The sequence below is a fragment of the Pseudophryne corroboree genome, chromosome 5 (assembly GCF_028390025.1).
Source record: "Pseudophryne corroboree isolate aPseCor3 chromosome 5, aPseCor3.hap2, whole genome shotgun sequence".
Classification (NCBI taxonomy): Eukaryota; Metazoa; Chordata; class Amphibia; order Anura; family Myobatrachidae; genus Pseudophryne; species Pseudophryne corroboree.
The window spans coordinates 394,932,508-394,944,621 of record NC_086448.1 but is presented as its reverse complement, the minus strand read 5'-3'; the positions used below and the strand labels follow the sequence as shown (position 1 = coordinate 394,944,621).

General features: G+C 48.0%; 1 protein-coding gene across 4 annotated transcripts in view; it reads left to right on the top strand.

Moving 5' to 3' along the window:
* TMEM245 (transmembrane protein 245) overlaps positions 1-4,455 on the top strand; it is an 879,931-nt gene extending 875,476 nt beyond the window's left edge. For all 4 annotated transcript variants that reach the window (XM_063922719.1, XM_063922723.1, XM_063922720.1 and 1 more), the window contains one exon: positions 4,174-4,455. In XM_063922719.1, the coding sequence (XP_063778789.1) occupies positions 4,174-4,219 (46 nt within the window). In that variant the 3' untranslated portion in view covers positions 4,220-4,455. The remainder of the gene's footprint in view (positions 1-4,173) is intronic.
* Positions 4,456-12,114: the final 7,659 nt, after the last annotated feature.

Genomic DNA, 12,114 nt, shown 5'->3' with positions numbered 1-12,114 from the left:
CGCCTTGGGCAGGCAGAGTCCCCCTTTTTTTACGCCTTGGGCAGGCAGAGTCCCCCTTTTTTTACGCCTTGGGCAGGCAGAGTCCCCCTTTTTTTACGCCTTGGGCAGGCAGAGTCCCCCTTTTTTTACGCCTTGGGCAGGCAGAGTCCCCCTTTTTTTACGCCTTGGGCAGGCAGAGTCCCCCTTTTTTTACACCTTAGGCAGGCAGAGTCTCCCTGTTTTTACGCCTTAAGCAGGCAGATTCACCCTTTTTTTTACGCCTTGGGCAGGCAGAGTCCCCCTTTTTTTTATGCCTTAGACAGGCAGAGTCCCCCTTTTTTTACACATTAAGCAGCAGAGAAGGTCATTCCGAGTTGATCGTAGCTGTGCATGTGAAGTCACGCAGCCACTGCGGCCCGCCCCCGCATGGTCCGGCCACACCTGCATTGGCTGGACCGCGCCCTGAAAATGCCGCCGTGCCACCCACTCCCGCCCAGCGACCTCCTCTGCCTGTCAATCAGGCAGAGGTGCTCGCTAGGCAACGACGGCCTTCGGCCATCATGCAGGTGGCGGCGCACTGCGCGCCAGCGCATGCACAGTTCTCACCTGATCGCACCTCTGCGAACAACTGCAGCATGCGATCAGGTCAGAATGACCCCCAGAGTCCCACGTTTTTACACATTTGGCTGTCAAAGTCCCCCTTTTTTACACATTAAGCAGCAGAGTCCCACTCTTTTACACATTTGGCAGCACCCACCCAGCGACCGCTGCCGCTAAACCCCCCCTCTCCTCAGGATTTCTGAATAGCACTCACCCATTGGCTCTGTGGAGGCTCGGAGCTGCTCCTCTTCTGAGAACGGGCGGTCATGGCAGCGGCTGGGATGTTTCTGCGGGTAACGCGGTATGGAGCTGCTGCGGCCCGCAAGTTAGAACCTTAGCATACTCCTCGCAGCTCCCCGCCAGTAGGAGCCGGAGGCGCGTCCTGGCCCGATGTGTACATCGCGCAGCTAGAGTCAAGGCAGGAACGGGGGGGATGGGGGGCGAGGAGCGCTGCTGCTGCCACCTGTAAAGTAAATCAGCAGCTGTGTGTCCAGCACAGAAGGTGCTGGGTGCAAAGCTGCTATGATATACTGTTTTGCAGTGCTCAGCGCTACTGCTGGCAGCGGCCAAACGAGGTGGACGCTGATGGTGCGCCTACAGTGCAATTGTGCTGTGTGCTACGCATCATCCGCCAGCACCTGGTTACGGCCCCGATAGGGGTATCCTGCATAAATATAAGCATATAGATATGATATATCACCCCATTGTCTGAGTGGACATGAATCGTTCATTTGGTGATGTCAGTCATAGGATCTGCGGCAGTCATGGCTTGTTATTTATCTATAAAAAATCTATTAAAATTAATAGTCGCACGGCAGGTATATGTAATTGTATGTATATGAATTGCCTTATTCACAACAGGTTATAGGTTCAGTTACAGTACGTGATGGTGGACAGGGTTGCTGATCTATTTGTCCACATATTTCATGATAAGCTAAACCAATGCCTTTGGCTCCAATTACATGGACCATAAAAAATTGATTTGGTCTTGTGTCACCAACCCGCGTTACCCCAGGTTACCAACTGTCTTTGGAGAAACCTACCAGGACAAATCTTGCTGAAGACCCTGTGTGATGCTGACAAACAGGGTAATTCTTTGCAAAAATAAGAACCACAGAGGATTTTACGTCAATGCAGACAGTGGTGTTTTGTCGGTATCCGGTCTTTAGGTAGACAGCACTTAGGTTGACACTCATTAGGTCGACCGTTATTGGCGACATTCTTTAGGTCGATGTAGTCATTAGGTCGACATGGTCATTTAGTCGACACATGAAAAGGTCGACGTGGGTCACATACACACCCCCGTTTTTTTTTTTTACTTCTTCATACTTTACGATACACGTGGACTACGACTGGGAATAGTAACCTGCGGTAGTGGAGCGAGGCACCTTTCCCGAAGCATGGTGAGCGGACACGGGCACTAATTGTGGTTCCCGGTCACTTTGTGGATAAAACACCAAAAAAATATTAAAAACTCTTGTCGACCTTTTTCCATGTTGACCTAATGACCGTGTCGACCTAGTAACTTTCGACCAATAGTGGTCGATTTAATAACTTTTGACCTAGTTACTATCGACCCTATGATCCACACCCATTTTGTCACCACAGTGAATTTGTGCCCTAATTCTATAGACCTGCCTTTGAGCAGCATGTTTGGAATAGCCTGTACAGATCACACTGTTTTATGCACTGCTTTTCTGTGTGTGAAAGTAGAGTTAAAAATCAGAAAAAAAAATGTTTGTGGGGTCCCCCACCAAAAGAATATTCAGCACCAGGCACTTTGAGTCGACCCTGGTATATTTTAAGAACCAGCACCAGACTAGCAGGGGGGTTAATTCCTCAGCCAGGGAATACACTTGATTGGTCACCCTGGCCAAAGCATTAGCCCCCCCCCCCCCCCTCCCCCCTTCCTCCCAACTAGTTAGCCTAGGCTGGGGATTCCTCAGGAAGTGGGGATCCACTCTGTAAACCCCCGCACCCCCAATCTCGAGCAAACCCCAGCGATCGCAGCGCTACACAGGCTGGGCGGCCTTGCCCTGTGTGTTGTAGTGTTTTGTACGTTTAATGGTTTTCAGGCAATAGAACAACCTAATGGTGCATTCAAAATGATCTCCGTAATTCAAATAGACCCAAATTGTAATCGAGGAAACAGACATTGCGCACAGAAGTGGTGTAACTATGGGGATGGGGAAACAGACACTGCGCACCGAAGTGGTGTAACTATGGGGATGGGGGCATGCAGCTCACTCTACAGATGTGTCCAGCCTCTATTGTAGATTTTCAAAGTGGTTAAGTGAGCGCTGTGTATTTGTGTATCTGAGAATTATGTATGCACTTTAACAGTGAGCTCACTGTTAAAGCTCACTGTATATATAAATGAGTGAGCTCACTGTATATATAAATCTTAGGTGTATGAGAAGGTAAGGACCCTGAATGAGAATGTGCAGATTGTGTGCCTTTTAATAAATAACATAGTTTTGAAAGTTTTCATATTACCTATCTGTGTTTCATGTATTATTTGTTACAACGCACACACTCTACAGCAGTCTTTTTTAACCAGTGTGCCGTGGCACACTACTGTGCCGCGACCAGCTGCAAAGTGTGCCGCGGAGTCAGAGCCACTGCCTGCACCTCCAGAGCAAACTGTGGCCCAGAATATTCTTAGAGGATCAGTCGTGCTCCATGTGTGACCGATGCATTGAAGACGCGGCGGTGTGACATCATAGGTCACGGCTGCATCGTCTCACCACCCAGCCAGCTCACCCGCCTGCATACACATCTTTCCTTCCCACCCACATCTGCCCGACCATCCGCTGCTCAGTATTTGCAGCACTCCACTATGAACAACCAACGCCACTGAGAGACAGGGAGAAGGACAGCTGACAGGAAGGGGCTAATATTTGTTATTTTATGTGGGGAGCAATGTGATTAATTTATGTGGGGAACAATAGGATTTATGTAAGGAGTAACATTATTTATGTGGGGGGCAATGTGATTGTTTTTTCTGTGTAGGTCAATGTGTGGATTCTTTTTTACTCTGAGGGCCAATATACTGATGGTGCGCCTTGCCAATTTTAAACTATTGTTTGGTGTGCCGCGAGTTAAAAAAGGTTGAAAATCACTGCTCTACAGATTCACATTCAGGGTCCTTAACCTCACATACCTTAGATTCTTTTGTACAGTGATCCCACTGTTAAAGTGCACACGTAATTCTCCAATGCACAACGCTTACCTACCCCACTTTGTTTTTTTGTAATACGACCAAACAGTAGTTACTAAAGTATTTTAAAGTAAAGTGTGTCCAATTGTAAAGCGCAACAGAATTTGCTGCGCTACATAAGAAACTGTTAATAAATAATAAATATTTAGATTTTGTCAGCGTGGAGCCTATATGATCTGTTTTAATGGATCAAATCATGTTGGGTTAAAGGTTTTTGTATGTTTTCTGATAAACATTGTTATTTCTTGAATATTTACAATTTTTTTAAAGTTATATTTATACTTTTACATGTGTAGTATTTTTGAAAAATGGCATTCTAATAAAACAGTTGTTTGGAAACCTATAAGTAAGTATTTCACTTTATTGTTTCCTAGGCAATTCAAGGAAAATCTTCAAGAAAAAAAGCACACAGCTTCATGATAATAGACTTCAGAACGTAATCTTCGTGAACCTTAAAAGCAGTGGCCTTTTTTGTGTACCTTTTATTGATCTTTACCCAAGTGAATAAGCACTGCAGCCTTCAAAGGAGGGACCCCTTTGTGTATAAAATAGCTTTATAAAGTGGATTGAACACAGTTAACATAAATTTTCTATCTTTCTCTATTGACTTTGGTGATAAAATGAAGTAAAACATCTGCAAGCCTTACACCTAAAAACGGATGCCTACTTTCATTAGCAATTTACTATTCTATGATTGACGGAAGTCCATGAAAGTGCAGTATTGGTCGCCAAATGAATGTGCATTTTCTCTGTAGTGAGGACTACTACTATTTCTCATACATCCTAGAGGATGCTGGGGATGACATCAAAACCATGGGGTATAGACGGGATCCGCAGGAGACATGGGCACTCTAAAGACTTTTCATTGGGTGTGAAGTGGCTCCTCCCTATATGCCCCTCCTCCAGACCTCAGTTTTAGAAATGTGCCCAGTCTGGATGCACTCTGAGGAGCTCTACTGAGTTTCTCTGAAAAGACTTATGTTAGGTTTTTTATTTTCAGGGAGATCTGCTGGCATCAGACTCCCTGCTTCGTGGGACTGAGGGCGCAGGAGCAGAATCAACTTCCTAAAGAGTTTCATGGCTCTGCTTCTGGCTGACAGGACACCATTAGCTCCTGAAGGGAACTGAACGCTAGCCGTGTCTAGATGCTCACTCCCACAGCACGCCGTCACCCCCCTCACAGAGCCAGAAGTCAGAAGACAGGTGAGTATGAGAAGAATGATCTTCAATCAAGTAAGTGACGGCTGAGGTGCGGCGCGGTTGTCGGGAGCACAGCGTGCCATTGCTGCCCACACAAACAGGCACTGCAGGGTGCAGGGCACGGGGGGGGGGGGGGGGGTGCCGCCCCGGGCAGCAAGAAAAATACCTCAAACTGGCTAAATGGGGGCATAAGATGCCACTGGCACAGCCCTACCCCCGCCAGTATAAATATTATGTAGTATACTGAGTGTAAGGACACGCCATTGTGGGGGCGGAGCTTCTTCCTCAGGCAGCCAGCACACTACTCAGCGCCATTTTCTCTCTCACCTCAGGCTGCAGAGAACACGCTGGTCCTCTCCTCCACTTCTGACAAGTACAGGGTGCTATTAAGGGGGGGCACAAAGCGATTGTGGTGCATTTGATAGTGTATATTACTATTTAAAAGTGCTGTTGGGCTGTGGACATACTGTGTTCACAGGCAATACTGGCGCTGGGTTTGTGAACTGGCTGCTCCTATCCTGTGTCCCTCTGACAGATTTTACTGTGGGTTTGTCCCCAAACTAAGTCCCAGTGTGTCTGTGAGTGTGTTGTACACGTGTGAGGCATGTCTGAGGCAGGGAGCTCCTCCCCGGAGGAAGCCATTTTAGGGACACAGAGTTGTAATGTGGTGGCGCTACCGGCACACCAAGAGCCTGCATGGGTGAAAAAGCTACGGGACAGTATGCATCTGATTAACCGTAGATTAGATAAGTCAGAATCTAAGGCTGCATGCTGGAGAAAATCTGTGGAAGATGTGATTTTTCAGGATGCTGTTATTCCTTATGCGGGCGGCCCCTCTGGGTCACATTAGAGACCATTTGCGAATGTTGTAAATACTGATACCGACACGGATTCTTATTCTTGTGTTGACGATAGTGAATCCAGAGAGATAGATCATAAATTGGCAAAAAATATACAATATATGATTGTGGCTATAAGGGACGTGATGGAGGTTACAGAAACCACTCCTGTACCTGTCAGGAGAAGGCTTATTTATGTAAGGAAAAGAAATCCAAAGTCACATTCCCTCCTTCACACGAACTAAATGCTCTGTTTGAAGGGATGTGGGTGAATCCTGCTAAAAAAAAAATTGTATTCCCAAAAGGATTCACATAGCTTATCCTTTCCCGGCTGAAGACAGGAAAAAATGGGAGTCACCCCCTGTGTTAGACAGTGCACTTTCCAGGTTGACAAAGAAGGTAATTCTCCCTACTCCTGGCATGGCTTCTCTTAAAGAGCCGGCAGACCGCAAAATGGAAACGACATTGAAATCCATTTATGTTACCAATGGTACACTGCTAAGGCCCACTATTGCCTGCGCATGGGTGAGTCGCGCTACTGAAAAATGGTCAGAAAGCATGTCATTAGAAATTGACACGATTGATAAAGGTGAGATACTCCTTAAGTTAGGAATATCAAGGACGCTGCCGCCTACATGCTGGAAGCAATGAAAGATATTGGACTCTTGAGTTCACAAGCCACTACCATGGCAGTATCGGCTAGGCGGGCGTTATGGATTCGCCAGTGGAACGCGGATGCAGATTCCAAAAGAAACATGGAGGCTCTCCCATATAAAGGTGCGGCCTTATTTGGCGATGGCCTGGATGCGTTAGTCTCGGCGGCTACCGCAGGTAAGTCGACATTTTTGCCCTCTGCGCCTGCACCGGCAAAAAAGACCTATCGCCCGCAAATGCAGTCTTTTCGGCCCAATATATACAAAAACACGAGAGGTTCCCCCTTCTTTGCAGGTAGGGGAAGGGGAAAGAAGCCCACACCGGCTCCAGGTTCCCAAGAGCAGAAGTCTACCCCTAATTTTGCCAAATCCCCAGCATGATGCTGGAGCTCCCTTGCGGGAGGCCGCTCGGGTGGGGGCACATCTCAAACTCTTCAGCCAGGATTGGATTCTGTCTGGCCTGGATCCCTGGGTGTTGCAAATAGTATCCCAGGGATACAAACTGGAGTTTCAAGTCTTTCCCCCATGCCGATTTTTCAAATCGACCTTGCCAGTTTCTCTGCCAGAGAGAGAAGCAGTAACAGCAGCAATCCAAAAATTATGTCAAGACCAGGTCATAGTCCTGGTACTGTGTCACAGCAAGGGCAGGGTTTTTATTTAAGCCTCTTTGTTGTTCCGAAGCCGGACAGCTCGGTCAGACCGATCCTAAATCTAAAAGATCTGAATTGCTACCTGAAAAGGTTCAAGTTCAAGATGCAATCACTTCGGGCGGTGATTGCCAGTCTGGAGGAGGGGGACTACTTGGTGTCGGTGAACATAAAGGATGCTAACCTGCATGTTCCCATTTATCCTCTTCACCAGGCTTATCTGAGATTCGCGGTTCAGGATTGCCATTACCAATTCCAGACGTTACCTTTTGGTCTCTCCACGGCGCCGAGGGTATTCACCAAGGTGATGGCGGAGATGATAGTCCTCCTTCGTCAGAACGGAGTCAATATAATCCCTTATCTGGACGACCTCCTGATACAGGCGAGATCCAGGGAGCAGTTGTTACAAAACATATCACTCTCCCTGTCAATACTGCAACAACACGGGTGGATCATAAATTACCCAAAGTCACAGTTGGAACCGACGACAAGGTTGTCTTTCCTCGGGATGATTCTGGACACAGAAGTTCAGAGAGTATTTCTTACGCTGGAAAAGTCTCTAGAAATCTAGAAAATGGTAAAACAGATATTGAAACCATCAAGTGTGTCGATCCATCAGTGCATTCGGTTGTTGGGGAAGATGGTGGCGGCCTACGAGGCCATACAGTTTGGCAGGTTCCATGCCAGAGTATTCCAGTGGGACCTGTTGGACAAGTGGTCGGGGTCACACCTACACATGCACAGAAAGATAATCCTGTCGTCAAAAAACAGGATTTCGCTCCTGTGGTGGTTGCACAGCTCTCACCTGCTAGAGGGACGCAGGTTCGGGGTTCAGGACTGGATCCTGGTAACCACGGATGTAAGTCTCCGAGGCTGGGGTGCAGTCTCTCAGGTAGAAAACTTCCAGGGACGTTGGTCACATCAGGAAGCCTGCCTTCACATAAACGTACTGGAGCTAAGAGCCATTTACAACGGCCTTCAACAAGCGGTACATCTTCTTCAAGACCGTCCCGTGCAGATCCAGGCGGACAATGTAACAGCAGTTGCATACATAAACAGGCAGGGCGGAACGAAAAGCAGAACGGCAATGGCAGAGGCAACAAAAATCCTCCACTGGGCAGAAAAACATCTACAAGCTCTGTCGGCAATATTCATTCCGGGAGTAGACAACTGAGAAGCAGACTTCCTCAGCAGACACGATCTCCATCCAGGAGAGTGGGGCCTCCACCAAGAAGCTTTCGCAGAGGTGACAAGTCTTTGGGGAGTACCTGAAATAGACATGATGGCGTCTCGTCTCAACAAGAAGCTTCAGAGATACTGTTCCAGATCGAGAGACCCTCAAGCAGTAGCAGTGGATGCACTGGTGACCCAGTGGGTTTTTCCGTCAGTGTACTGTATGTCTTCCCTCCACTTCCGCTGATCCCAAAAGTACTCAGGATCATAAGAAAAAATAAGAATTTACTTACCGATAATTCTATTTCTCGGAGTCCGTAGTGGATGCTGGGGTTCCTGAAAGGACCATGGGGAATAGCGGCTCCGCAGGAGACAGGGCACAAAAAAGTAAAGCTTTACTAGGTCAGGTGGTGTGCACTGGCTCCTCCCCCTATGACCCTCCTCCAGACTCCAGTTAGGTACTGTGCCCGGACGAGCATACACAATAAGGGAGGCATTTTGAATCCCGGGTAAGACTCATACCAGCCACACCAATCACACCGTACAACTTGTGATCTAAACCCAGTTAACAGTATGACAACAGAAAGGGCCTCTTAAAGATGGCTCCTTAACAATAACCCGAATTAGTTAACAATAACTATGTACAAGTATTGCAGATAATCCGCACTTGGGATGGGCGCCCAGCATCCACTACGGACTCCGAGAAATAGAATTATCGGTAAGTAAATTCTTATTTTCTCTATCGTCCTAAGTGGATGCTGGGGTTCCTGAAAGGACCATGGGGATTATACCAAAGCTCCCAAACGGGCGGGAGAGTGCGGATGACTCTGCAGCACCGAATGAGAGAACTCCAGGTCCTCCTTTGCCAGGGTATCAAATTTGTAAAATTTTACAAACGTGTTCTCCCCCGACCACGTAGCTGCTCGGCAGAGTTGTAATGCCGAGACCCCTCGGGCAGCCGCCCAAGATGAGCCCACCTTCCTTGTGGAGTGGGCTTTTACAGTTTTAGGCTGTGGCAGGCCTGCCACAGAATGTGCAAGTTGAATTGTGTTACAAATCCAACGAGCAATCGACTGCTTAGAAGCAGGTGCGCCCAACTTGTTGGGTGCATACAATATAAACAGCGAGTCAGATTTTCTGACTCCAGCCGTCCTTGCAATGTATATTTTTAAGGCTCTGACAACGTCCAACAACTTGGAGTCCTCCAAGTCGCTAGTGGCCGCAGGCACCACAATAGGTTGGTTCAGATGAAATGCTGATACCACTTTAGGGAGAAAATGCGGACGAGTCCGCAGTTCTGCCCTATCCGAATGGAAGATTAGATAAGGACTTTTATAAGATAAAGCCGCCAATTCAGATACTCTCCTGGCAGAGGCCAGGGCTAGTAACATAGTCACTTTCAATGTGAGATATTTCAAATCCACCTTTTTCAATGGTTCAAACCAATGGGATTTGAGGAAATCTAAAACTACATTTAGATCCCACGGTGCCACCGGAGGCACCACAGGAGGCTGTATATGCAGTACTCCCTTGACAAAAGTCTGGACCTCAGGGACAGAGGCCAATTCTTTTTGGAAGAATATTGACAGGGCCGAAATTTGAACCTTAATGGATCCCAATTTGAGACCCATAGATAATCCTGATTGCAGGAAATGTAGGAAACGACCCAGTTGGAATTCCTCCGTCGGAACCCTCCGATCCTCGCACCACGCTACATATTTTCGCCAAATGCGGTGATAATGTTTCACGGTGACTTCCTTCCGTGCCTTAATCAAGGTAGGAATGACTTCTTCTGGAATGCCTTTCCCTTTTAGGATCTGGCGTTCAACCGCCATGCCGTCAAACGCAGCCGCGGTAAGTCTTGAAAAAGACAGGGACCCTGCTGTAGCAGGTCCCTTCTCAGAGGTAGAGGCCACGGTTCGTCCGTGAGCATCTCTTGAAGTTCCGGATACCAAGTCCTTCTCGGCCAATCCGGAACCACTAGTATTGTTCTTACTCTTCTTTGCCGTATGATCTTCAATACCTTTGGTATGAGCGGCAGAGGAGGAAACACATACACTGACTGGTACACCCAAGGAGTTACCAGTGCGTCCACAGCTATTGCCTGTGGATCTCTTGACCTGGCGCAATATTTGTCCAGTTTCTTGTTGAGGCGAGACGCCATCATGTCTACAATTGGTCTTTCCCAACGGTCTATTAACATGTTAAAGACTTCTGGATGTAGACCCCACTCTCCCGGATGAAGATCGTGTCTGCTGAGGAAGTCTGCTTCCCAGTTGTCCACGCCCGGGATGAACACTGCTGACAGTGCTATCACGTGATTCTCCGCCCAGCGAAGAATCTTGGCAGCTTCTGCCATTGCACTCCTGCTTCTTGTGCCGCCCTGCCTGTTTACATGGGCGACCGCCGTGATGTTGTCCGACTGAATCAACACCGGCTTTCCTTGCAGGAGAAGTTCCGCCTGGCTTAGAGCATTGTAGATTGCTCTTAGTTCCAGAATGTTTATGTGAAGAGACTTTTCCAGACTCGTCCATACTCCCTGGAAGTTTCTTCCTTGTGTGACTGCTCCCCAGCCTCTCAGGCTGGCGTCCGTGGTCACCAGGATCCAATCCTGAATGCCGAATCTGCGGCCTTCTAATAGGTGAGCCTTCTGCAACCACCACAGAAGTGACACCCTTGTCTTTGGTGACAGGGTTATTCGCAGGTGCATCTGCAGATGCGACCCTGACCATTTGTCCAACAGATCCCTTTGGAATATTCTTGCATGGAATCTGCCGAATGGAATTGCTTCGTAAGAAGCCACCATTTTTCCCAGGACTCTTGTGCATTGATGTACTGACACTTTTCCTGGTTTTAGGAGGTTCCTGACCAGATCGGATAACTCCTTGGCTTTTTCCTCTGGAAGGAAAACCTTTTTCTGAACCGTGTCCAGAATCATTCCTAGGAACAGCAGACGAGTTGTCGGGATTAAATGGGATTTTGGAATATTCAGAATCCACCCGTGTTGTCTTAGCACCTCTTGAGATAGTGCTAAAGCTGTCTCCAGCTGTTCTCTGGACCTTGCCCTTATTAGGAGATCGTCCAAGTATGGGATAACTAATACGCCTTTTCTTCGAAGAAGAATCATCATCTCGGCCATTACCTTGGTAAAGACCCGAGGCGCCGTGGACAATCCGAACGGCAGCGTCTGAAACTGATAGTGACAGTTTTGAACAATGAACCTGAGGTACCCCTGGTGTGCGGGGTAAATCGGAACGTGTAGATACGCATCCTTGATGTCCAAGGATACCATAAAGTCCCCTTCTTCCAGGTTCGCTATCACTGCTCTGAGTGACTCCATCTTGAACTTGAACTTTTTTATGTAGAGGTTCAAGGACTTCAGATTTAGAATAGGCCTTACCGAGCCATCCGGCTTCGGTACCACAAATAGAGTGGAATAATACCCCTTTCCTTGTTGTAATAGGGGTACTTTGACTATCACCTGCTGAGCGTACAGCTTGTGAATGGCTTCCAACACCCTCTCCCTTTCGGAAGAGACGGTTGGTAAGGCAGACTTCAGGAAACGATGAGGAGGATCCGTCTCTAATTCCAACCTGTACCCCTGAGATATTATCTGCAGGATCCAGGGGTCTACCTGCGAGTGAGCCCACTGCGCGCTGTAATTTTTGAGACGGCCCCCCACTGTCCCCGAGTCCGCTTGAGAGGCCCCAGCGTCATGCTGAGGTTTTTGCAGGAGCCGGGGAGGGCTTCTGTTCCTGGGAAGGAGCTGCCTGTTGGTGTCTCCTCCCTCTTCCTCTGCCTCG